This window comes from Armigeres subalbatus, chromosome 2 (genome assembly GCF_024139115.2).
Source record: "Armigeres subalbatus isolate Guangzhou_Male chromosome 2, GZ_Asu_2, whole genome shotgun sequence".
In the NCBI taxonomy this organism is placed as follows: domain Eukaryota; kingdom Metazoa; phylum Arthropoda; class Insecta; order Diptera; family Culicidae; genus Armigeres; species Armigeres subalbatus.
In genome coordinates, this window is record NC_085140.1 from 156,371,927 (window position 1) to 156,399,802 (window position 27,876).

General features: G+C 38.4%; 4 protein-coding genes across 6 annotated transcripts in view; 2 read left to right on the forward strand and 2 right to left on the reverse strand.

The window, feature by feature from the left end:
• The first annotated feature begins 315 nt into the window (after positions 1-315).
• Positions 316-2,042, forward strand: LOC134211066 (uncharacterized). Its single transcript, XM_062687640.1, has 3 exons — positions 316-1,368; positions 1,516-1,649; positions 1,713-2,042. Exons 1-3 carry the CDS (start codon positions 494-496, stop codon positions 1,916-1,918), a joined length of 1,215 nt encoding a protein of 404 aa, XP_062543624.1. The 5' UTR covers positions 316-493; the 3' UTR covers positions 1,919-2,042.
• Positions 1,990-27,861, reverse strand: LOC134211068 (ubiquinone biosynthesis protein COQ4 homolog, mitochondrial). 2 transcript variants are annotated; one of them, XM_062687644.1, is made up of 5 exons: positions 27,720-27,861; positions 2,834-3,097; positions 2,549-2,753; positions 2,257-2,480; positions 1,990-2,202 (listed from the first exon to the last, which is right to left on the reverse strand). In XM_062687644.1, the coding sequence occupies exons 2-5, from the start codon at positions 3,061-3,063 to the stop codon at positions 2,046-2,048; spliced, it is 816 nt and encodes a 271-aa protein (XP_062543628.1). In that variant the 5' UTR covers positions 3,064-3,097; positions 27,720-27,861; the 3' UTR covers positions 1,990-2,045. The 2 variants fall into 2 exon arrangements, with proteins under 2 accessions (XP_062543628.1, XP_062543629.1); XM_062687645.1 differs by lacking the exon at positions 27,720-27,861 and adding an exon at positions 24,087-24,221.
• LOC134211067 (UDP-sugar transporter UST74c) lies at positions 24,161-26,218 on the reverse strand. 2 transcript variants are annotated; one of them, XM_062687641.1, is made up of 2 exons: positions 25,997-26,218; positions 24,161-25,889 (listed from the first exon to the last, which is right to left on the reverse strand). In XM_062687641.1, the coding sequence occupies exon 2, from the start codon at positions 25,487-25,489 to the stop codon at positions 24,470-24,472; it is 1,020 nt and encodes a 339-aa protein (XP_062543625.1). In that variant the 5' UTR covers positions 25,490-25,889; positions 25,997-26,218; the 3' UTR covers positions 24,161-24,469. The 2 variants fall into 2 exon arrangements, with proteins under 2 accessions (XP_062543625.1, XP_062543626.1); XM_062687642.1 differs by having other exon boundaries at positions 26,110-26,199.
• The window catches only part of LOC134211069 (uncharacterized), a 167,045-nt gene continuing 166,737 nt past the window's right edge, over positions 27,569-27,876 (forward strand). The window contains exons 1-2 of the mRNA XM_062687648.1: positions 27,569-27,590; positions 27,672-27,731. The gene's annotated coding sequence lies outside the window, so the exon portion shown is untranslated. The remainder of the gene's footprint in view (positions 27,591-27,671; positions 27,732-27,876) is intronic.

Consider the following 27,876-nt stretch of genomic DNA (forward strand, 5'->3'; position numbering starts at 1 on the left):
AAATACTCTCAACTAATGATTTAAAAGTACGCATTTTTGACGTTTAGTCAATATTCTCGAATATGATTAAAAAGTATTCCTAAAATGAGTATACGGATGTTACCGTGTTACCGTTGGGAAAAAATCCGCGGACCAAATTTTCGACGTATATAATATATATATATATACTGGATATATTATTTATATCCGGGTGGTCCCTCATTGAACTTAATTTTGAGTTGTTTGAACTTCATTTTGGGTAGATGAGTTTAATTGTCTATGGATAGTGAAAACGACCTAATTTTGGAATGTTTCGTTTCTCCGTGCATAGAAAAAGTGCAGTGCGTCAAATCAAAATAAAATTTGTCAACAGAAAAACAAAAAAAAGACAAAATTTCGCAGTTAGTCATAATTTTCAAATAGTGTCTAATAAATAATAATATATTATGCGTATCAACTAGAATAATAAATATCTGAGTACTTATCGACACAGTTTCAGTTATCAATCAAAATAATGGCTTTATTTGTACTGCGTTCGCGATATGTCGCATTTCCGCCACTTGCAAATATATGGCTACGTAATTTGCTGCTGGTGGGCCACCAGAAAAGTACCAACGTCGACGCAATAGATTCCTTCATCAACGAATTAATGGAAAATAAGGCATTCAAGTGGAAAGTACTCAGCAACAAGCACAAGCCGGTTCCAATGGTGAAAAGAGTCGATACACAAAATCATATACAGAGCCTTGCGAATTACGGACTGACGCAGATTTACGACGACCTAACGTCGAATCCGCTTGTTATCAACATCAAGTCATTGGAACAATCACATATCGATAATTTATTGGACACGGCGATGCGGGAGAATAACGATAAGGACGTCCATCTTCTGTTCGAGCAAATGATCGATTATGATAGGCTTCCGTCTAAAAATGTGTTGAATATGCTGTTGGAATACTTTGCGAATGCTGCAGATCGAAAACGGTTGGACAATTTAATAGCACTGTGTAATCAAATAGAGCCTAGTTTCGTGACTGATGGCAGTGGCCTTTTACACTATAAAGCAGTTATTGCTTGGAGAGGTGGTAATACTTTCAATTCGTTAGACTTGTTTAAAAAGGCACTGATAGGATGCCCAACGAACGAAACCAGAAAAGTAATCAATCTGCTGCTCGCTAGGATTGTAGACGAAACCATTGGAAAGAAAAGCGAAGCTGTTCTGTTAGCCGTGATTGAGATGGGAGAATTTTGCATGGCAGAGATGAAGGATGACTTTCTGGTTGGCTACATTTGGGAACGGAGCTTCCAGAGTCAATGGTTCAGCGATCAGGAGGCCGCCAAAGGGCTGTTCGACAAACACGAGTGTTTGCGATTGGCAGTTGCAACAAGGTATGTAATTAAGGATAAAGTTCTGTTTGATTCCTTTCCGAACAAACTGTGTGCCTCATATATATTGTCTTCCATATGTAATCAATTTTCTTACAATTTATTTTAAAGTATTGTACTAACTGATTATAATATTTGTATATTTTTCAGAGTCAATTCATTGTGCTTCAAATTTATGCACGAAAACGATACCGAAGCAGTCTACCGGTTGATGGAGCTGTTATTGAAATACGGAATGTCTGCTCAATGCCGTCCAATATTAATCAGCTTGTTCGAATATCAATGTAAGCTTCCGAATTATGCATTCGCTTTCTCTTACTCAAGACCGTTTCGAACCTAATTTTTAGATTGGAGACGAAACTTGCGGGCATGCTCGGAGATCATGCAAAATTCACTTGATCTGGATATTCCTCTGCCGGAGTCATACAACCAGAAACTGTTGACCCTGTTGTTGGGTCGTTCAAGTTCGTCGTCCGCCAAGCCAACCACTACAGTTGTGGCCACAAAGCAGAAACAGCAACCAAAGACAAATAAATATCAGCTCAAGTTTTAGGTTTGACAATGTTTTGTAGATTCTCGAAAGCAGAATGTAAATAAGACGAATGTAAATAATGAACAAATATGTAGATTAAACGATGAAAATATATTACTTCCAGTGCATGCATGTAATGGATATATTTCTAATCTATTTTAAGTGCTTCAATGTTCAGCTCCTTTCTCAGTTCATCGATATCTTGCTCCCATCGTTTCTCCCAGTAAACGCACATCATTGGTCGCGCTCGTTGTCCCATCCGCAAGGCCCACGGGAGATATTTCTGCAGATAATTTCGACGCTGCCTACAAATAAATGGTTTAAGTCAAGCGAATCTTCAAAGAGATGAATGATCCAACTTTGGCCTCAGTCGAAATGCTCCAAACACGGCTCCTCCGTAGCACATAGGTAAACCAATGTTGATGGCTTCCACCCATTTGATGGTCACCTCTCCCAGCATGTTGGTTGGCATTCCGAAGACAGTGTGAACCAGATCGTGTACCTCACGGTATCGTGTCATCACGTAGGCAAGCTCTGGATTTTCCATGAATCTGACTTCCATCCTAGAATCCGGCGTTATATCCTAAAAAGTTAATGGAGTTTGAAAATTGCGAGCCAAGTTGGTATTTTTGGGACTTTGGTAGCATTTACATATTTTTCCAAAAAAGTAGCGTAGTGATAACCAAACGTGTTTTGCGGCAGCTTCTTTAGTGCTTCCAAATCCACCGTACTGGTGTTGATCCGAGGTTTTTCTGCCAGTATCTGACAGCCCTCTTCGGAGTTTTGCATCTGATGATGGATGGTTTCCAATGTAGGAACTCCTGTGGTTTCCCCAAGACAAGCGATCATGTCATGTCTAAAATGAAATAAAATCTGTCATGTTGTGTTTCGTGTTTGTGGTGATAAAACATGAATTGTGATAATAAAAACGCTTACCTACGAGGGTTGACTAAGGCGGCGATTGAACTACCCGCGGTTAGGATTATTTTCTGAAGATCCGTTAGCTTGACTTGGTTTTTCATGAACTCTCTGGTGAAATCATCCATTGGTGGCGTATTCTCAGTGCTCGTAGAATACTGGGCTATATCCACATTTTCGGCCGTTGAAAGTTTGTAGACGAATGCCCGATTCATTTTTATAGCGCGGGTTGTTAAACGATGCAGCATTTTGATATTATTATGTTATTGATACTATGAAATTCTATGAAAAGATAAAAATGGGATACCGGTATAGAAATCTATAGATCAGTTATGATTGGAATCTGTCTTAGCCAAGTCTTAGCATTAGTAAGCAAGTAACAACAACCCAAACACAATATGACCCTTGGCAATACTAGCAACCAAGTCCAAGTCCAAGATAAACATCAGCAGCTAATCCATCTCGGTCATTCCCTGTGGCAATGGTTCGCAAGGGAAACAAAACGTCGATATCGGCTGATGAGAAAAACCATGTGATAAAAAGCGGCTGCGTCACGACGATACTGACTCGGGTTGCTACCTTGCGGGTCGAGCAAGTTCCCACCAAGGTGAAGATTCCACCTCTTCACCACTTCTAAGGATGTCGCCACGCGTCGCACAGAATCTGGCAAGCAACAGAGTAACCATCTGTTTAAAGCTGTATTCAAAATCGTCATAGTTGACTACCGACGATATTTAATGTTCTTTTGAAATAATCTCCAAAGAGACTTAAGCAATTTTTCAAAATCGAAGGACCTGCTGGTCCAGAAGTGCGAGTTTTACTCGCATGATGTTCTCGGATCCAAGCCTCTGAAGGTCATTATTCGTGGCCTTCCGGAATACACCAGGAGACAATTGTTGACAAAATGCAGACAAACAAGCTGAAACTTTAAATATTGGACCGATCATAATAAATCTACTTCTCCGCTTATTTTTCGTCGCAACCAAAAATATGCGCCATATTGTCGCCTAAACTTACCTGTAGATAAAAAGCTACTTTGATATTTTCGAACATTTTGCCATCACGTGGTGGATTGTGGCGTTGAATGCTTTCAGAGCACGTGCTATTCGTACTACGGATAAATTCATGCATCTATGTGAGCCTTGGAAAATGATTACTAAAATTTTGTACCAGTAATGCTCTATACTGCCGCTAACCGCAAGTCGAGCACATCTGTATATGGGCATCCATATACAGATGTGCTCGACTTGCGGTTAACGGCAGTATAGGTGATGCCGTTAGAGGCCTCAATCAAGATCTCGTTTATTGGTCACTGGATTACTCCGGGAAAGAATAGCTAGATTTTGAAGGTTCTTCTAAACCTTGTGCGATTCTCCAGAGAGATTCGAAAATCCTACCCAACAAAGCTTGAAGAACTCTTTGACAAAAGGATGCAGGTACGAACAGAAACAAATGTAAGATCAACGGTTTTTCGGATAAATTGGACAATATTGGAGCGGATGGGTATGCAAGAGTTGTGAATGGTTTCCAACATTGGTTTCTCATGTAGTCCCAACTGCTGTAATGGCTTAGTTAGTAGGCATTAGCAAACGAAGAAACGAGATATTTTGACCAAAACGTAATAATAAAAGACAATTTTTGCAAGAACATTTAAGAGAACCCCTGTCAAAAGCTTTGGAGACAAAGACTAAGCTCTTGCTTGGCACAATTCGGCTATTCGGAGAACCAGAATTGTAACATCATCATCAGAACATCGCAAAGACTACAGAAACATTCATACGATAATTGAAACGTTATTTGAATATAAGGCATTACGGAAAATCCAATGAAAAGATTCCCAATGGAATTCCTGAAGGAATTTCCGAAAGAACTCGTGAATGAATTTTCGAAGGAACTCCTGATGAAGTTTCCAAAGACATTTTTATAGAAATAATAATACAATAATTTGCAAAGTAATTACCAAAGGAGTTCCAAAAGGAATTTCCGAATGAATTTCTTATTGGAATTCCGAAAGAAAATTTCGATAAACGTTGCAAAGCAATTTTTTATGGAATGCCTGAAAAAAGTTCTGTACTGAAGAAATTTGCAAAGGAATTCCTCCTTTAGAGTTTCCTAAAATGATTTTCAAAGGTATACCCAAGGAAATATTTGAAAAAAAAAAATACAAGGGAACTTCCGAAGGAATTCTAAAAAAATCCTAATTTCCCAAACAAATTTCCGAATATATTGCTAAAGAACTTTACGAAAGAGTTCCTTGAAAAGATTTCGAAACGTTTCCTAAAGAAATTTTTGAAGGAATTTCCAGAATAATTTCCAATGAGATTTTCGAAGTAGTCCATGAATGAATTTCAGGGTGACCACTCTTGCCGACAAAATAAATTCCCGGGTTTTTCCCGGTTTTCCCGGTAGGTTTTCCAAAATTTTCCCGGAAAAACCTACTAATGTTCTGAGCACTTTAGTCGATGTTACGTAAAAAATGTATTTTATTTGAACGAAGAGAATAGTTTCTTGGTATGCATATACAATGTTCAGCATCTTTTGTAATTGAGTATGAGCATGAGCATGATTGACCGCCCACGGTTGCTACTCCGTTATTGCCAGGTCAGCTGTAATTACACAGGGAACCAACAGATTATGTTTGGAACTAACATCATCCTCAATGTGTAAAAGAGGGGGGGTCCGTAGAGTAGTTGTCTACACGTCTGACTCTAAATCAGATGGTCATGGGTTCGATTCCCACCCCCTCCACACCCTTTAATATAAAGGGAGTAAAGTCTATATTGACTATAAACGAATAGAAAAGTCTTCGGACGTAAAATCAAACAAATACTTACCACTGTAAGACACATTTAAGTAACATGTTGTCATGTCGATAAAGAAGAGCTCATAAATGATTGTAAACTCCACCGGAGTATAAAGTAGAGATAGGTGGACATATGGCCTGCGATGCCGGTCCAATTAAGTGGGTGTGTGCACAAAAGAAAGCACCACCCAAAACAGAAATAAGAAGAAGAAGAAGAATGTGTAAAAACTGGTGACCCAATATAAAGCAATACCAGCGCCGGCCGTGTCCGAATGCAGGTCAATTAAGGAATGGGTAGGAAAATGTTGACGTGATACTCGCTTTGATGGAAGCCGACGAGTCATCTGCACTTCCACGAGAAATCACTGGGATGTTGGATATATAGGGTAGGGCATGTAGCAGGGTTCGTCTTGGTAAACGGTATGCAGTGTGTAACGTGTAGTTTAATGATCGTGCACTAACTAGTTCAATTACTGACCGCACAAAGTAGAACAAGAATTCCGTGATCTCGAGACCGTTCTGTTTTGATCAAACACGTCCGATCGCACACTTAAGTATTTGAAGAAATTACCGCACAAAGCAGAACAAAAATCCGTGGTCTCGAGACCGTTCTACTTTTAAACAAACTCTTTCTATCGCACACTAATTAATTTAAAAACTCTTTTACAATATGGTCCCGCGACGAAGAAAAAAACTAACACAATGCAGGATCGGTGATTTCTGCATACTAGAGATCGCGCTTCTACGACCGAATCGTCACGCACTAATAAACTTTATTAACTTTGACTTATAACATGGATTGTCCCGCACTTAAGAGAAAATCTCGCATAATGTAATCTCGATAATTTTAGCATACCGAGAAACGGGTAACTGCGACCGAACCGACGCGCACTTTAACACGAGCTTTCAAGCACTATTAATCAATTTCACATTTTGATTTTCAGGAATTTTGTTTTCCGAGTTTTCTATCCAACACAGTAATTTCTTGAATCTATTAATCTTTTTTTGATTTTCAACGTATTTGGTTTGAAAATTCTCATTCATTGCTGACTTATTGTAATTTTAAAAATTTTATAGTTATTTTATCCTTGTAAGAAGTTGGATAAATATTTTAGAGTGTGTCATTCACCTTCTAATGAAAATGGTTAGTGTCGAAACATATTATGCATTCAGCACAAATCCTAAACACTAGCAGACCTTTCACCTTCGACAGTTGAAACATTTATTTTCTGGCAACCGTTCTGAACATCAGAAAAAACTTTTAATCGAAATGAAAACCAAATTGATTTTCATGTGACATTACAGTACAGCTCAATACGTACTGAGAAAAATTTAATTGCTTTATTACAAATATCTCACAAGAATAATAAAAAACTTAAAAAAAACTTGTCTTTTGTTTGATAAAAATATTCGAAATCTTTTTTGCAAATGTTTACATTATCACAAGCATAGGGACAGAGACTCTTTCTAAATGGTACAAACAGTGTCGGAAGTAAAAAAAAGTATCGCTAGTCCAGGTTTCGCTATTCGGATTGGTGCTAGATCCCAAATATTAAACTACATATGTTTCACTATTCAAATGTACACGAATAAAAACAAGGAGGGAAAAAATATCTCAATTTTCAATAATGTTACTAAAAAGTGTTGAATTTAGAAAACTACCTATAAACCACATTTAAACATGCTTTGAAATTTATATATTATTGTTCGACATAAAAAAAACTTGTCAAAATCGGAACAATTAAAAATTACAAAAACAAATCAAGGCGGTCGTTAGTGGGTTAATTGATATGTTGAATATATTACTAGGATCAATAAGTCTAAATGAATAATATGTGATTACTGTCCATAAATGACGCTGAAACACAAAACCCAGGCAAACAACCCTAGTTATCTGTAAACCACAATGATATTCATTTGATTTACTTTCTTCCTGTGAAATTAGGAAATATGTGAAGTATGGGAAAATAATAATATATATAAAGCGCTACATTATAGAGGAACGCACAAGTTCATCATGCTGACGTTCAAAGGGGTCAAATTAATTTGAAAAGAACTATGATTTGTGATTTTGATGTGGTATTTGACACTTTGTAGTAAGATTGCAGGTTTTAGATGGCATAATTTAGGTGGCAGATTTTTATTAATTCAGTGACATAATATAAGTATTTCTGCTATTAAGTCAAAATCATTCGCTATATTATATATTACAAATGAAAACTATCCACTAAATAAGATGTGTTCACTCATTGTTCATTACAATGTTCACCCAACGAGAGTCTTAAGACCAAATGATGATTAAAAGGTGTTAAATATTAGGAATTCCTAGAAAGATATTTTTATGATTGTGATACAAAAATGCCATGTTGAATAATGGCACGTTCACAATTTATGTCTCTGTTGAAGTGTAAAAGGTTTTCGCGGAGATTGTTCATAGTTTCCTTGCTCCAGAAAATAATATATGGAGGGAGAGGAAGGCTACGGAAGGAACGTAGTACGGGAAGCACGAACAATTCTCGGGTACTTATTCAAAAAGACCCACGTGGTCCTGCAAACAAATATTCAAACGTCGATTTGTCCTATCTGATGGCTATCCCACGCAAACCAAAACCACCAACAGGTAGCCGAAGGCTTCCCCTACCTGTGTGTACTGATGGTTCGCGTGAGAGTGGTATCAGACTGGACAAATCGAATCCCCGTCCACAAAATCACATACCGAGAATTATCGAATGATCATCATTTTCTTCATCAATGCACATCTTTTTCCTACAAAAAGTGCCTCTCCAAGCAAGATTAAATAAAATTAGATAAGAAAAAAATGTTACTTATCTTTGAAATCCTCTTCCTGGCATCACAGATGAAAATCAGCATTGTCGCACATAAACGTTTTTTTGAGGAACAACGATCAACTGGAACGACTTCTGTACGCTTCAGGTGCTATTTCTTCAGCAAAAACGGGTGAAAATTTCAATTGGCTTGAGAGCTTCAATAGGTGGGTGAGAAACTTTTTTTTTTTGACGGGAGAATTTTTTTCTGGGGACGAAAACACGTCCGCCTACTACCATGACATACTTCGATCGATTCGAAACCAATGTTCAGCATCTTTTGTAATTATCGATTAAGTATCGATTAAGTTATTTTATAATAAGCATTGCGCTCTAACATTCTAACAGACTGCTGCAAAAGGCTTTAAGTTCTAACTGCTGCTTCGTCCAAAAAGCTTTTTGAGATATTGATTGTGGTCTAGAACCTATGTGGCTAGCTCTGAGGTAGCCTCTATCCATCTCTGGCCATGCTCTATGAAAATAATGAAAACCGCACATGTAGGAAAAAATATAAAAATATTTCAACATGGTTTAATGATGATTCATTTATCCATTTTTATCTAAATAATTTTCATATGCCTAATTGCCTCTGCCTTCTCGCATTGATAGTCAAACAGTATCAACAGCCTGTTTGCTCTACCAGTCTTTTGCTGTAAAAAGGCAAGCTAGGACTTCATTTTCAACCAACCTTGAGCTTGAGCTTTTTGAGCTTTATTGACTGACCATGACTGATCATGATCAGATCAGCTATTCTTGCACAGAGAACAACAGATGTTTTGCTAGGGAAGGGGAGGAATTGATGTTGCACTCACTGGCCCACTGCAAACCGAATATACCTCTGCAATTGCCACTAGTTCATGCGGAATTTTATAGATTTTTTTGGGTGAGGTTGGCGGGCAGAGGTTCGTCTTGGTTCACGAGTTGCCAGTGTGGTAGGAGAAAGCTATTGATGGAATTCTAATTGGATATAGGAAGCTAGCATTCCGATCATTTTCAATTCTAGCAGTTACTGCTAAAATGGTCAATTTGAAGATGTAGGATAGAAATGGAAACGGTATGGAAGTCCATTTCCTGTTCTAGCGATTGTATAAAAGTGCTAGTGTGTTGTCCAAGATTGGTAAGATTTTACGCGTTTTGTATTCGTGTAAATTGCAAAAAAAGGAAAATAATCGTGGTAAGTAGTCAAGTGTAAAATGTCCCTGCTCCCACGAACCTTACGAACGCAGCCAACACTACACTGTCCCACGAAAGGACGACAGTGATACCGCTACTCACCACCAGGGACGCCTTGAAAGACATCGAATGGGCGGCCATGGGGGTGGCGAATTGGGTGGTCAGCATGTGACGGAATTCATAGGCGACAACGGGTCAACGGTCAGAGGCTTGGGGTCAACGGTCAAAAGAACGACAAATCATTAGTCTGGTGATTGTCGAAAGGAAAGGTTGAATTGAGAGGCTGAAAAAGTTATTAAGCTAGCAGAGAAAAGTTATAGACAGCGCCGTAGCGTGAGGTTGGCCAGGTTGGCACCCGCCAAGGGCGCCAGGCCTTAGGGGGGCGCCGAAATCAAGATTTCAGCTATGCGATTTCTCATCAGGTTTAAGTGAAGGGGCAATTAATAACAAACCGACTACGAAGCCTAATATAATTGTAAAGATATTTTGAGAAATCTAGAGCAGAAAAAAAATACTTTATATTCACATCAACATGTCAAATGGATTGGTTTGCTTTTTCCCGCTTTTCCGGTCACTGAGAGTCCTCCGGGAATGTAATGTTTTACAGCAGCGATAGCCGTTTCTTTCTCACAAATTCACTAGTTCAAAGCGACTCAGATTTAAGCGATTCCCTCGGAGAGTACAACCAAAATAAACCCGGTTTCGGAATGTTCTTTTGTGATAATAATATCAATTTCCCACCTTATCGGTCATGACGATTTGAAATCGTCGCCGAAATCGTCGCCAGCAAAAATGGCCATAAGATCTGTCAAATCAACTGTGACCAAAACTGTTTGATTTCAATAATCACATTATTTCCCGAAATTTAGTACTATTTTCATGCATATTTTCATAATTTGGCTTTGAACTACCACAGATTGAAAATAATGATATTGGCGACGATTTTAAAGGTGCTTAAAAAGTGATCGGCGCGTTTTTTTACCAGCGAAATTGACAATAAATGGATCTATAACCTCATTTCACTCAGAAAATCTATTAATAAAATGACCATCATGGACGCATTTAATCCAATTACATTTCCGATTCGAATAAACCAGAAAGTTGTACGAGTTCTTGTATGTAAAAAAACAAAGCGGACATTTGGTGAATAGTAATAATTTTAATTTGACATCCCAAGAAACAATTTCCACACTTCTTGGATTTATTCAATTCTTATAGTTGCATTTAAAATAGCAATCACCAATAGCTTAGTTTTATTGTCGATCTTTTTGCTATCAATAAAACTATCATAAATATGCTGAAAAAGCTTCATATGACTATCGACCTTAAGAGCAGATCTACGGTTATGATGAAGAGCGTAATAAATCATATTTTCAAAGCTCGAATAAAGCCATAATTTCTTGTCGTAATGTGGTCAAATGAATAACCCCAATAGGAATATTTGCATTGCGAAAAGTTTAAAACAGATTGTAATAAGAACAGCATTTTTCTGATCGAAATTGATGATGGCCATGTTGAAAAGGTACTGGCATTTTCAAGTCAGTGATACTTATCACTGGAATTCATGGTTTGACGATGTTTTCAGCTCGTAATCTATTTTTTTTGGAAATCGATGTGCAATAAAATATATTGAGGTGGAAAATCAACACAATCAGTGAAGATTTGCGATACTGCTGATATGATTATTTTAATTTGATTGCAAAAGACTACACTATTTTGAGAGCGCTTGGTGATCAATCTAATTTTTTCATTAGCTTTCACCATAAAATCGAACGCGCACCTCATTTTAATGCAAGTACAATGAACGACAATCCTTCAAAATATTATTTTGTAGCCTCCCTCATTATTTTCCTCATAAACTATTTATTTGGTTATTATTTCAGCAAGGTTTTTTTTTTCAAAGCAACATTTTTGACAGCTACCGCAGCCAAATTCCCTTTTGTGCAGGTAGTTAAAAAGGGTTTTTAAATACTCTCATAATAGGTTTATAGCGGCTATTCAGGGAGGGCCACTTGGCCATATCTTACTCTTATAGTGGTCATCGAAAGGTTGTCGTACAATAGTGGGTTTTATTAGTCGATCTTATAATTTAATCTTGAAAACCACTCCTAGAGCGGAATAAAACTTGAAATGTGACATATACTAGTTACTTGGGTATATACTAGTTACCAAAAAATTTGAACAAGGATGTGTTAAAAGATCTAATCGACTAAGTTTACTTTGAAATGTTTAATGTTATTGACCCAACCAAGTCCACCAGTGCTTTTAAACTACCGACAGACCCACTCCAGAAGTGGATATATCTCGTTCCGAATAAACCGATTTGTGATTTTCTTGATCCGACTAGTTTCTATCGTTTTTCGATCAATGACCAACTCACTCCGGTAGCGATTCGCCCAACGACCGACAAATTTCAGATTTAAAATTTATTGGCCTATTCGTAGAACCACTGCGTCCATTGAGTTGAACTTTTGTGGTATACCCCTGATCAAGTAAACAATTTAAAATTGAAATAATGAAATCCACTACCTTTCCAGGGTTATCAGTCGAAATTTCTCCTGGTTGCATGAAGGCAGCTAAATAAAATTTCCATTTAAAATTAGAAATTTTCCATAAACAATTAGGAAATTGCCAATAAAAAAATCAGGGTATGAGCAATAAATAATTATAAAATTTCCACAAATAAAACAAAATTTCCATAAACTATTAAGAACTTTCCACAAAACAAAAATAAATAAGCACTTTTAAAAGCAAAAATAGCAATTATAAAAGAAGAATTTTCCATAAAGAAATGAAAATGTTCCACGAAAAATACAAAATTTCCATAGATAAATCAAGCAATAAACAATTACAAAATTTTCGACAAAATAAATATTTTTCCATAAAAATAAAAATTTCCACAAATAAGTATTAAAGAGCAATAAAAAAAATAGAAAATTTCCATTAAAAAATACAAGAAAGCAATAAAGCTGATGAATATTTACATGAACTTTAAACGCTTTTAAAGAAGGGTCATCTATGGAAAAAAGCACAGTTTGATTGCTTTTTATATTTCTTTATGGAAATTTTCTTATTTTTTTTATTGCTTTTATTGATCATTTCGTGAAAATTTTTATTTTGTTATGGAAAAATATATTTATTTTGTGGAAAATTTGTTATTTTTTATTGCTAATATTGATTAATTTATGGAAATTTCGTATTTGTTCGTGGACCATTTAATTCTTTTTATGGCAAACCCTTCTTCTATACTTGCAATTTTTGCTCTTAAAAGAGCCTATCTATTTTTGCTCTGTGGAAAATTTTAATTGTTTATGGAAATTTTGTTTTATTTGTGGAAATTTTATATTTATTTATTGCTCATACCCTGATTTCTTTATTGGCAATTTTCTATTTTCTTATGGGAATTTTCTAATTGTTTAGGGGGAGTATTTATTTTAGTCTTGCATGAAGCCACTACTATTTTGAAAACTAGATCTATACTTGTACAATGCATCATAACTGCAAAGCAGTTACAGAAACAACAGATATCATTCTGAACATGGCCAACATTTTTGAAATGATATCTGCATTCGGTTACTGAAACATTGGCAATTATAGATCTTTTATTTTACTTACTAAGTAAGAAAGGGGCGCCCAAAAAAGGTTTCGCCAAGGGCGCTGAGAGTCCACGCTACGGCTCTGTATAGAAGTTGGAAAATTGAAGAAGTTGGTAGAAGAGAAAGTTAAAAGGAGTTAGTGTAAAAGACTGGACATCTAGAACCTCGCAGTTTTTGTTTTAAAACCCTCCTTGTGGTTTCCCGTAAACGCCATTCTGGAAAAGCCGTTACACAACCCGATACCTGCTTTAGTGATGTGTGTCGACCTAGTGCTCCAAAAACCCAGGACTTTCCAGCACGTCTACGAACTGCTGAAGCCTCGAGTCCGTTATCATACTCGAGGAGCGCACGACAAAGACAGAGGGTCCACAAGAAGTAACATATACTTTTGGAATATAAATTTAATATAAACTTGAAAGAAAGGGTGCTTGGTGGCCTTGTGTCACTGCTTCTGCCTCATAAGCAGGAGATTAAGGGTTTGATCCCTGGCCCTTTCCAATTTCCTATTAGATAATTTCGTTAATCATATAACTCAATCTCTTTGCAAATCAAATTCTCATTGCTAGCAAGTATGATTCTAAATATAGAATTGTTATAAAAAGCTGCCTGTTACTTAGTAGCAGTAAATAAAATGTAAAAATAGATTGGTATTCATTTGTACCCGCATACGAATGCTATATACGGTCGCTATGCTCGTGCAGGCCTCATACAAGTAAGAATGTGTGAGGTTGATGTGCGGGTAGCGATGGTGTAGTAGACGTGTGCGTGGTATTAGAATCCATTAGCATTCAAATTATAATTGTAAAAAATGAATCCCATTAGAATTCACTTTAATACTTTCTCATTACTCTAGTACTTCTAATTCTCATTCATATATTCCTATCCCATAGATCGCATCACTTACCAAAGTGAATCCAGATAATATATCCCTTCATACTAACACAATATCCTATCCTAAGACTATCGTGGAGATGCAGAGGTATACTCGGTCTCTAGTAGCAACGAGAGATGAACTAATAATCCTTCCTTCCCTTGATGACCATAAGGACGTGGCCGGCGCCGTAATTGACTTAGTAAAATGCATTGAATTTCCGAAATTTGCACATTGAGAATGATAGCTAGAACCCAAGCTCCATTCAATTGGTTCCCTGTGCAATTTTCGCAAGTTCTAATCAATCACGGAGTAGCAACTACGAATTGTACGGTTATCCTGCTCATGCTCATAAATTTAATATAAATTTGAAAGAATGTAAATTTGAAGAAATTCCCGATAACATGTTCAAATTCCCGGGTTTTTCCCGGCTTTCTCCCGGTGATTTCAAATTCCCGTGTTTTTCCCGGTTTTCCCGGATTCCCGGGTGAGTGGCCACCCTGGAATTTGCAAAGGAATTTCCGAAGCAATTACTGCAGAAATATTTTAGTAAACAAAGGGCGTTTTTCAAGTTTGTTATTAGTTTATTTAATTGCCCTGCCCATCGCACTATGGGGAATTCTCATACAAATGGGCGGCCAAAAATATTTTTCAACGTTAACTATTTTTATGCAACATATAGGGTAACCAACTTGATTTGGACCCCTACACATTTTGGACCCTCCTGGCGACATTTTTCTGATTTCTGAACTCAAAACAATGCCGCTGCTAATTCCCCCATTGGCTTCAGGAAATTAACATTGTTCACCATTTATTTAACTGGTTTCCCGTGCGAAAAAGCGATATTTAGATGAAATTTCGAGGAAATTAGTTTGTTCAAGAAGGCGAGCGTTACAATGCGTTACGCTTAAAAGTATACATCACTGAAAATCTCAGAACGTACACAATAAGTTTTTGTCGAAATTGTGAATTTAAAACGCAGGAATCTACTCATTGATGCATGCCAATCGAAAGATAAGACTTGGCTTCGACTCAATTGACCAGGGTAAATTAAAAATTCGACTTTGAAGAGACTAAATTGGGGGTGTCCAAAATGTTTACATTTGGGGGTCCAAAATACGTTGCACTGTCCAAAACGAAAAATATTTTCATTTTAGAAAATGGAAAATTTCAACGGATTTATCAATAACTGAAGCTCATTACGAATTTATATTTCATAAATAAGACTTTCATCTTTGAAATGGTGTCATTTCCGCCCATATCGAACCTGTATTTCAATAGATATAAGCATACCGTGGACCCCCGGTAATATGACCGCTTTTAATCTGAACACTTTTTAATTTGAACCCCGTTCGTTTGAACATCGTTCAAATTAAAAATGGTTCAAACGTCATTTAACACGTGGAATCGAGAAAAGAAAAATGGAACATCGTGAAACGGAATGCAGAATCAAAACAAACCAGCCGAGAGAGCAGCCAGAAACCAGTTTTTCTGATGCAAATAGAGTAACCAGAAGTTCAAATTAAAAATGAACCCTGTTAATTTGAATGAGATACCGTTCAAACTATCGGGGGCCACGGTATATTGGGATGCACTTCCTCTGGGGGTCCAAAATAGGACAGTTACCCTATTATGTGAAGGAATCAAGGATGTTATCGATCATTTAGTAATTGGCGTTTGATCATTTTGTAGTTTGTCAATAACTCATTCCAGAGGCTGAATTTCAAAATCTGTTGTATGGTAGACTTCTAGTGCGAAAGTTTTACTGCAACTCTGCCTCATGGTACGTTGTTTGAATTCCATTAGTAACAGAGTTATAACTATAGTTTCAGTAACTTAGACTAAATTATAACAAAATTCCAATCATTTAGTTCAAGTTACTGCAACTAGCACTATAACTCCGTTATTAGTGGAATTCAAACAACGAACCATTAGGAAGAGTTGCAGAAAAACCTTCGCACTAGAAGTCTACCATACAACACATTTTGAAATTCAGCTTCTGGAATGAGTTATTGACAAACTACTAAACGATCGAATGCAAATTACTAAATGATCGATAACATCCTTGGAAGGAATATTTATAAACCTTTTTTTTAGTGTGGGATGCAGCAGCAGCAGTTAAAGGAATTTCGCTGAACTCGAAACTGTTAAAGGGACCAGATTTTCTCACCTCTTTCCCATAAGTCATCTACCAATTTCGAGAACATCGTATAGATTTTGGTGCGGTTACATCCGGGAGATGTTCCACCAGGTAAAGATTCGACCCGAGGACAGACAAGCGCAACGTCTATTTTCGGGTCCTAATTCAAAGTCTGTGGAGAACGGGGTTCAATTGGGATGGTGAAATTGGCGACGATTCAACAACAAAATGAGAGTTGTGGACAAGCAAGTTATCTATTGTGGAATCAGTGTAGGATTTTTTTTTCAAAAGTAAAGATAGCCCGAAAACACTAAATCGATTTGAGCCACCTCGGAATATTATCCAAATTAGTTGAAAATTGGACAGCAGGCTTATTTTTTTAGCATAAGAATTGTGATTTTGGGCTGACTGGTTGAATTTTTGATACTTTTTGAAAACATGAATAGTTCTAATGAGTATGTATCTTGTGTGGCAAGTACAATGGGTACACTACGCCCAGCGAGTCGAGAATGTTTCCCACCCGAAAACATCCTAGACCGGACAGAGAATAGAACTCGCCATCTCCGGATCGGCAATCCTACGCCTTTGCTCGCAAGGATACTGGAGACCCCTGACATATTAAATATGTTAGTTTAAATTTAAAACCAGAAGAGTAAATAAGTGTTGATGTTTCATTACCTACAAAAATTTTCAATTACAACTTATCATTGACACCCTGAGGGAATTTTCAAATGTTTTGTATTCAAACGTCGATCACTTATAGCACCATAATAGATAGATTCCATCACCTGAGGCAACATAGCTGTGATGTAGGTTCAAGTTCAAGAGCACTTTCGGAGGTGTGTAGCATCCACCGAATGAATCAGAGGCACAAAATAAAATAAGCAAACACAACAACAAAAAAAAACTACCTTTGCTGTACACTGCTTGCACGACGCTATTATCAGTGGTCAGTGGTTAATGCTCACTCTGCGTTGTGCAAAACGTAAAGCTCAAGAGGTGCAAAACCGAAGAATTTCTCGAAACATGACCTCTGAGGAATAGCGATCCACGGCGCGTTGAATTGTCGGCGTTGTTTCGATGCTGAGCTATATTGGCCGAATTAACGGTTATATTTTGATCCACAAGCCGCAATGCATAGAGGGGATCGGATAAATCAGAACGATGTTTAAATTCCAAGCGCAAATAACGGTACCAAATAGTAACATACGATTTGAATCGTAAACAGATGAGAACAAGTTGAATTTTATTTGAAATGAGTCATGTATAGATGACGTACGTAGATGAGTTAATATGTGACAAAAAATTAAATTGAAAATCATTTCAACGTATATAATGCAACGTTAATATTGCAAGTTTTTAATTAAAACAATGTTATGAATTAAAATGCAGGTAAAATAGTATTCTGAAAAGTGCATTGGATCGCACGTGATAAAACGACATTAACGATCATTCATTTGCCGTAGGTAACAACTGCAGTCCTCTTCAGCCAACTAAGCAGATAACAAGGTCAATATTTCCATTATCATCATGCAAGCACACAAATGAGCTCACGATGTTATGCATCATCACTAATCGACAGTGCTTAGTTGGATGCATTTCTGGTTGTACGTGATTGGATGAATACAATTGTTTATTGGGGAACGATGCCCTTAGATTGAAACTGAATTATTTTCTTCTACAACAAGTATCACATTACCTATTAAGAATTCGTCCTGAAAAAAATCCTGGTGAAAAAATTTATTTAGCGACTAGTGCTGTTTTATAAGGCGACAAAATTCCATTTCTAATCAGTATTGTGCAAGACCAAGACCAAGCCAAGACCAAGACCAAGCCAAGACCAAGAACAATACAGATACTATCTAGTATAGAACAACATTTGAAAAGGGCGTAACAGCCTAGCTTCTATCCTACCATTCAAGTCGATTGAATTCTCAAACAATAATTTTGGGCTGCCGACGAATTTGCGTACGTGGATTAATTTTGAACCTTCTTCTTCTTATTCTTCTTCTTCTTCAATGGCTCTACATTCTAACTGGAACTTGGCCTGCTTTTCAACTTAGTATTCTATTAGCATTTCCTCAGTTATTAATTGAAAGCTTTTTGCCTTTCTCGTATACTAAGGGTCTGTCTTATTTGGAGAATTAAACTTAAAAGTGACAGTTCGAAAATTATCAAAAAACTCAATCATAAGAATGGCTGGTGCTACCAAGCAATTCCAATAAGACATCGATGCAAAATGATTCGATATCTGTCAAAAGAGGTCAAAAGTAATCTTGCTCAGCGAGCAGGGTTATTCGATAATTATTGAAATGTCACTTTTAAGTTTAATTTCAGTTTAATTCTCCAAATGAGACAGACCCTAAGTATACGTAAAGGCTATATGATCGCTCCAAAAACAAACTTTTTATAGAAGGCACGGAGACCCATAGTGTTATATACCAATCGACTCAGTTCGACGAATTGAGGTGATGTCTGTGTGTATGTCTGTGCGCACCCACCTTGTGGCAAAAGTATCACTCATTTTTCAGGCTTCAAATTAACCCTTCAGCGACGTGAGATGCTCTTGTTTACTAAAGCAGTTTCGCCCTTTTGAAATGTTGGTGCTGATATTACTAGGAGTCAGTTTCTGAAAAAATTGATCTGCTGATAGCTTCTTGATAATAAATATGATAACTTGATAGAACTTTTGAGAATTGAGAACCTTGAAATTTAAATTGAGAAACGGAGATTATAATGCATTCAGGCCACCCATAGGTCAGCAAAATTATGCATTGCCACATTGACAGAAAGACAGGGGGCGATATAGGACCTCACGGCAAATGCTGTGTACAGCGTACCATTGGTACTTCCCGTACCTAAAGGAATAAAATAGGCCCTATTCCTTAGCTTCTTACCCAGCAACTCCTATCCTAACCTCCTCGTGTTGCTGGCCGGGATACGAGCAACTTTAGGGAAGATCGGGTAACCAACCCCGGTGGGAACTATGGTCGTATGCTGACAGGGAAGAGGAGGTTTGCTCCTCTCCGGAGATGCAAATTTTACTGGGCGTCTGTTCTCCATGTCAGGATCGACTCACAAAGCGTCTGTTTTCCATGTTAGGGGCGGCTAATCATCGTCCGAGTGCCAGCGAGGGACTCCAAGTGAAACTACGCATCATGGACCACCGGGAATAAAGAGGAATGGTCCTCCGGAAATTTAAGAGGTTTGGTGTCAGGCCCTGCAAGCCAGCCTTTAAAAAACATATGCAACGAATAATCAACAAGAGAGTACGAACCGGAACCATCGGCGAAGACCACTGGGACGAAAAGGGACTAGCGATTGGAAACTCGGATCCTGGAACTACACATCTCTCAACTTCATCGGGAGCACACGCATACTCGTTGACGTGATTCGGACCGTGGATTCGGCATCGTAGCGCTGCAGGAGGTTTGTTGAAAGGGATCAATGGTGCGAACGTTCAGAGGTAATCATACCATCTACCAGTGCTGCGGCAACACACACGAGCTGGGAACAGCTTTCATAGTGATGGTTAAACAAATGCTTCGTGCCGCGAGCAAAGGCTTCGTGCCGCGAGCCGAAATGTGCCGGGATAAGGATGGGACTATGGGAGCATCTTGACGGACGAACGTGTGGTGATCTACAGGTGGAAGCAGTACTACGAGGAGCATTTGAATGGCGCTGAGAGTACAGGCAGTGAAAGTCAAGGCAGCGGAGGAGATGATTCCGTCAGTTCAGCGGACGTTGGAAGCCAACCAGCTCCCACCTTGAGAGAAGTTAAGGATGCCATCCAACAGCTAACGACCAATAGAGCAGCTGGTAAAGATGCTATCTGAGTTGAGCTCATCCAGATGGGCCCGGAAAAGCTAGCCACTTGCCTGCACAATTTGATAGTCAGAATCTGGGAAACTGAACAGCTACCGGAGGAGTAGAAGGAAGGGGTTATATGCCCCATCTACAAAAAAGGCGACAAGCTGGAGTGTGAGAACTTTCGAGCGATCACCATCCTTAATGCCGCCTACAAAGCGATATCCCAGATCATCATCCGTCGTCTGTCACCATTAGTAAATGAGTTCGTGGGAAGTTATCGAGCCGGCTTCGTTGACGGCCGTTCGACAACGGACCAGATCTTTACTGTACGGCAAATCATTCAAAAATGCCGTGAATACCAGGTCCCAATGCACCATCTGTTCGTTGATTCCAAGGCGGCATACGACAGTATAGACCGCGTAGAACTATGGAAAATGGGAAGCTTACCAGACTGATCAAAGCAACGGTGAATGGTGTGCAAAACTGAGTAAAAATTTCGGGCGAACACTCCAGTTCGTTCGTATCGCGCCGGGGACTAAGACAAGGTGATGGACTTTCGTGCCTGTTGTTCAACATTGCGCTAGAAGGTGTCATGCGGAGAGCCGGTGTAACAGCCGGGGTACGATTTTCAACAGATCCAGTCAATTTATTGTTTCGCGGATGACATGGACATTGTCCGCCGAACATTTGCAAAAGTGGCAGAACTGTACACCCGCCTGAAACGTGAAGCAACAAAAGTTGGACTGGTGATGAATGCATCAAAGACAAAGTACATGCTTGTGGGCGGAACCGAGCGCGGCAGGGAAAGATTCGCCACCGCACCAAATGTGTCATGTTCTTCTTCTTCTTATTGGCATTACATCCCCACACTGGGACAGAGCCGCCTCGCAGCTTAGTGTTCATTAAGCACTTCCACAGTTATTAACTGCGAGGTTTCTAAGCCAGGTTACCATTTTTGCATTTGTATATCATGAGGCACGATCATAGCATGATGATACTTTTATGCCCAAGGAAGATGAGACAATTTCCAATCCAGCCACCCTCAGCATGGTCTTGCTTTGTAGCCACGCGTCTTACCGCACGGCTAAGGAGGGCCCGCGTCATGTGTCATGTACAAGACGCTAATAAGACCGGTTGTCCTCTACGGACATGAAACATTGACAATGCTCGAGGAGGACTTGCAAGCACTCGGAGTATTCGAGAGACGGGTGCTTAGGACCATCTTTGGCGGTGTGCAAGAAGACGTTGTGTGGCGGCGAAGAATGAATCACGAGCTCGCCCAACTTTACGGCATATTGAAAAACGACATGCCATGCAGTCAAAATTACATATGTGTTATAAGATATATTGTCACTATTCACTTTATTGTTAGCATACAATTTTAAGCTTGATTCACCATACCAAGCCTACATCAACACTTACTGTTAATACATAACATGCTGTCGATGTGTAATTATATAGTTCTTTAATTGTACATCTACCAAATGATGTATGGTACATCGAAAATTTTGTTCGAAAAAACGACCAGATTTAAATGTTAATTGAACCGTTTGTTTGAGAAACTGCATATGTAACATTTTTGGCCAAAATGAGATTTTTATATATTCTGAATCCTCGTTCAAAAATACGTATTCTGGCAAAAAATACAAAAAAAAAATTTTTTGTTCAGGAATGTATGAAAAAAATTTCGTTTGTTTGAGAAACTACATATGTCCACGTACTTTGAAGAGCAATTGTGGAGTACTGCTTACATTTTTTGCACTGAAAGTGTTCCAGGGTGTTGAGTTCTGCCATAAACTATTGATCTGTATCGAAGAAATCGAGAGATTCGGTGCCAATTTGTTCAAAAACAGTTTTTTGTTGTTTTCTCGAAATAGTGTAAAATGGACTTATGCAGTTTCTCAAAGAAATGATTCAATTATACTTAACCGCCCATTACTCATATGGTAGTTTGGCCGTTTACCATCTGAGCTACTGTTGAAACAGTATATGAGACTGTCCATTTATAGTTGACTACTATTAGTGAGACCATCGCTACAATAGAGTAGAGTGGGGCAAGAGTGCGCGTGGGGTAAGAGTACGTTTTCGATTTTTCGAAGTAATAAAAAAAAGGTAAACTAGCAGCACTGCATCAGTTTGACAGGTATTCTGGCCAACTATAATCATGTGTAATTGTAAACGATTTGAATAAACAACAAGGGAGATATGGAGTTAGATAACTTTTTGATCATTTTGCTAAAATAAATTGGATTTCCGCAACTAGTATTTCATTACCATATATACGTTCAATCAGGTGAACATTATACCATTTCGATAACCTATTGTATAGAGTACTTTATGGTACAGAACACCAATCCGGTTGGTTTTCCCAAGAAGTTAAAACCATTACTTGAATAATTTTTGGGACTGTGGGGTAAAAGTACGCAGGAACCGATGGGGCAAGAGTACGCATATGGATCTTCAAGTTATGATGTCAAACCCGTATCTCTGGCCGAAATAAGACTTCTTCCAAAGTGTAAAGATACACAACTTAGAAAAAAGGGACAGAATTTGAAATTATCACAAGTTTTAGTATAAGTTGAAGTAATTCGGTGTTAGAAAGGAATTAGCGAACAAAGCACTGAAGCGAAATAATGAAATTGTATTAGGACTTGTTGTACACCTAAACATAGTACGAAAACACAATTTCATCTAAATGATAATTTCATTTAATCAAAAGAAACATTCATAAATTACGCAACGTTTAGCTGGGAGGGGTTGCGAGATATGTGACGATCCATATAATTTTTAGAGGATTCATACAAATAGTGTAAGATAGGGGGGGGGATGGGTGATGAAATAACCAAATTTTACGTTACGTGATTGGTGGACTTTCTTTAAGGAAAATGCCTTTGTATACGCCACGCGAAACCTGATAAATATTTTTACCTCTGTAGTTTTTGTATATATAAAGAACAATGATTGTTCGAATGAAAGTGCACATTTTTAGGACCCCCTCCCCCTTTAAGAGTTACGTAATCTTTAAACATTCCGTAATATATGCTCATTAAACATCAATTAAATGTTATTAACTTTTATTTGTGTTAATATATACTTAAAGTACATGATTGGATAAATGCGTACTCTTACCCCACCCGATGCGCACTTTTACCCCACCGGTGGGGTAAGAGTGCGTTTTTCACTTGTCTTGCAATAAGGGTTCTACTGAAACGAATCTCAATAATTTCAATATTTTTTCCACTGCGTAACATAAAGGAAGAGTATATGAATCATCGACACTGATTTGATATGCAGAAGCTTGCTTCATAAGAGCCACATGATCGATTGAAAACTAAGTGCGTACTCTTGCCCCACTCTACTCTACCACTTATTCTCTTCAATTATAACAGATGCGGTCTACGTATGGTCCATGATTATGCGGGCCAGTATCCAGAAGGTAGCTAAAGCCGGAAGGGTACGATGGACATGGCATGTTGCAAGAATGCCGGACAGCAACCCTGCAAAGATGGTGTTCGCTTCCGATCCGGCAGGTACGAGACGGCGTGGAGCGCAGATGCAGACCAGGTCCAAAACGACTTGGCGAGCGTGGGGCGTATTCGAGGATGGAGAGATGCGGCCTCGAACCGTGTATTGTGGCGTCAAATTGTTGATTCAGTGTTATCTGTTTTGTAGACTAAATAAATGAATGAATAGGACCTCTGGTGGGTTTGTGAACCATGTCCTGGTTCTCTACTAAAGATACATTTTGAGTAAGTATTGTAAGACTCACTGCCCTGTTTGTAACGTCCCGGGTGTTATACGAAAGTGACAACGGTTCAGGATGTATTACCAAATCTTGGACCGTTTTCAAGGAAATGGCCCTATCTGCGTATAGGGAAATTTGGAGACAATTCCTAAAATTAACTCAAAACTGGCAAAAACTGAAAAAGCTTCAAATATGTGATCATGTGCAGATCAGTTCTGCACTGGGTGATAGTTACTGATTTTCACACAAAAGCTTGGAATATATTCAATCAATATCTTCATAAATAATAAGTATAACAAGAAAATTACCTTGACTAAAGATGAACAGTGGTCAGATAGGGATGATTTCTTTCCATCCGATTCCATTGAAATGTTGTCGCTACTTCACATTTTTTCTCATTCTGGCATTAGTCGTTTTTATTACTAATACTTCAATTACTAAAATAAACTATATGTCACTGTAACTTAAATATTTTGCTTCATTTTTCTACCATTAATTTCTACAACATATACACTTAGATACAATTTACGTACGGTAAACTAAAACACTTTACACATAATACAACTCCGAACCACCCCTGGTCACTTTTTGGTTTCGTCCTGGTGCCGCTGGCGCAGATGATTTTTCAGTCGAGCCAACAAATTCGAAATCTTCAACATGCAGTTCCCTAGTAATAGCAGTAACAGCTCCGTCACACGTTATCGACTCGACCGGGCGGCGGGAGCAAGGACTTTCGATCGGAACCAGAACCGCCAGAACCAGCGGCAACGGGGGCCTTCTTGCGGAAGGTGACATAAGCGTACAGCAGCGAGCCAGCGACGCTGATGTTGATCCCGATGGAATTGAGCCAAGAAAACACGTAATCACCACCGATGAACATGCCGATGTAGGTTACGCTAATGTTTTTGAGGCAGCCCACAATAGTGGTGGTGAGCGCTGAGTTGTACTGTGTGCAGAGAATGGTGCTGTAGGAAAGGATGAATCCCATCACACAGGATAGTAGGAATTGGACCAGGAAGAACGGATCGTTCCAACCTTGAAATTGCCATGCTTCGTCGAGATCACCTAGGAGCCAGGTTCCGATGAGGGCCGGTAAAAACATGAATAGAGAGTTGTAGTACATGAGGCCGTACTTCCCCATGTCTGCGGTGTCCAGTTTTTTCTTCATGTAGACGCCGTTGGCGGCAGTCAGACTGTTGGTAATCATCACAAAAAGATAACCGTGCAGGTTGAAGCTCAGATCGTCACTAGCAGCTAATATAGCACCACCAACCATGGAGTACACACTGATTTGTACAGTGGTTGTGGGTCGAATGCCAAGAATTCGAAGTTCTAGTATCATCGTCATTAAGATGGAAAACCTCCGGAGAGCGGCAAACATGGGCAAACTAAGGGCTTGGGTTCCCCCTAGCCCGAACATCATGTTCCCAAGGTATATCAATGGCAAAGGGAATATCTTACGTGGTATATCCCGCGAGAAAGCCGGGAATTTGACTATATTAAAATGTTTCCCTAGGAACAGCACAATTATACTGGCAGCCAGTTGACCCAAGCTAAGTACCAGGAATGATGGAAATCGATATGACGTGAGAACGGTTTTGTTGACTACGGTGATGAAGAAGGAGGCGAACCCGTAAAATAGGGCGCTGGTTACTTTCATAAGATGAGTTATGTTATCGTTTCCATTGCTGGAAGTATCCGCGACACCCATTTTGTTCGACTAACTTGTTCCTTGAATGAGCGAAGCACGTACGAAACGAGTGCTGCTATTGCTGCTGCTTATCTCCAAATTTGAAACGATTCTCCACTTTGCTTTATCCGATTATTAGGCGTAATAGCAGCCGCTAACAGGGCACAGTGCCTAATTGACGTGAGCGTTCGTATTGCTATCGAAGGTTTCAGATTATCAAAAAACTTCGAGTTCACCATTCTTCCTCCTCGGTTTTCTTCATTCCAGGCAAAATTAAATTTTTCAATTAGCTGATGAACAATTTTTCACTAGAACTGCGCTTCCTTCTACATAGTGCCGAATCACTCGAACGTTCAACAAAATATTCGACCTTGCAGTTTCCTCTTCGTATTTTATTTGACGTTTTAGCAATACTAAGAAGCTGTAATGAATAAATCTTTCACGTATCACGGGAAGGCCGGACACAGGGCAGGAAGATTCCTCCTCTCCCGCAGAGTTAGTTCACGCGCACTAATAAACAATACTGACGGATTTCACTCTACGCTAAAAGTAGCAGAATTGCTCCTCTGTATTTTCACTAACGCATATATTTTTGCACTATATTAGTCCCGGGTTATATTACACGTCGTATCAATTATTACACGGATAATATTAAACTTGGACCGGCTACGCAAGCAAAAAGAACCAGGCCATCCACGAATGATGTGATTAGCGATCTGATTAGAATGACAGCTCGACAACGACTGACTATCTCCGTCCCGCAACTTAGCAGGGCTGTTGAATACTTATTTGATTCCAAAAACATATTTCGATATTTTTTAAAAGATAAATTGAGTTTTTCACAAAATTGGTACCTTTCCATAAACTCTGATTAACTTATCTAGCAGTAATGATGCCTTTGAACCTTATGGAAAATGTATTTTGTTCATAGCTTGTGAACACATAGTCGGATCTGGCTAATATTCAAAAGGGGCGTACACATATTACGTAAGCACTTATGGAGGGAGGGAGGTTCGGTCAATATCTTACGCTTCATATAAATAAAAAATCATTTGTATGAAAAAAAATCTTACATGGGGGGGGGGGTCGAAAACCCAGAAAAAGTGCTTACGTAATAAGTGTACGGCCCCAAAGGAAATAATGGGACAGGATTCTCCGTCGAATGCAACTTTACGAGCAAATCGGTTAAGGATAAGTACCTACAGAATGAGTGATTTTTTCCGCGCACGTACATTATTGGCAACACGTCTGGCTTTTAAGCCGTTAAGTATTTAACATCATCGGATTTGTTTAGATTTGTTAGCCATGCAGTATGCTATGCGATATGATAAAAACCTAGTAAGAATATACATTTTGAAATAACTAAAGTGAACGCCTTAGAAACCAAGTCAAAACACTTCGCATGAGGAATACATCCTGTTAACAAACCACTATAGGACTACATAAATTCATATTCCATAAATTCACTCTATTTCAAGGCTAGAATTGGGTTTTTTATTTGTTAAGATTTGTATAATCTCAATACCTCTTAAAACGCCTCGTATGAGCCTAAGAAAATATTTTAGGAACATTAGTTACAATAGAACATAGTTATAAGTTTTTTAATGTAGTCTACATTATGTTTGACGAAACAAATAAAATTTAAAACAGAATAGTAATTAAACATTGATTGTTGAAAAGAATTTAAAGTGTTTTTTTTAATCAAATTCATCTCACTTTATGACTGACGTAACAGCCCTGTTCATCAGACTGTCCTTTTGTTTATATTCGCATCCGCATCATCTGTGTGCAATTACTGTAGATATACTATAAGGTGAGGAAATCCACATTTTGTGCCGTGAATGCGTATACGGTGAAAAGCTTTCACTACTACATGCAAACGAGCTTCCGTGAGAAGCCGTGCAATAATGTACGTTCTTCCTCACCTTAGTATCTTTTCATTGATTTGTGTGGAAAGACGGTCGTTCACACACACTGAAGTTTATGAAGGAGTGAGCAGAGTAGTGTCGCAAAAGTTTTTCCTGCCTCTCATTCACTCATTGGCAAAGTGCCGGTATATTTTATGCATCGAGCCGTCGATGAGTCAGTGTAGTGTTTACGTGTTGGTGTTCTTCATAACGAGGTGAGTATGACCTGACACGTAATGTTTACATTTAAAAAATAATGGAGTACATTCTAGCTCAATTCACGCTAATTTAACTAGGTACTTGCTAATAAAGTAAATAAACGAAAAAAATAGTGATTTACTTACTATCTACCACAGGTAAGTGCTAATATTGTTGTTTCATAAAACGTCGATTTGATATTTGGAACATTCACACTTGCGGATCTTAAGGGCTAACTTCAATCTTCAAAAATGACGGCGTGCGGTGCGTTTAGTAAAGTTCAATGATAAGTAACTTCAAGGG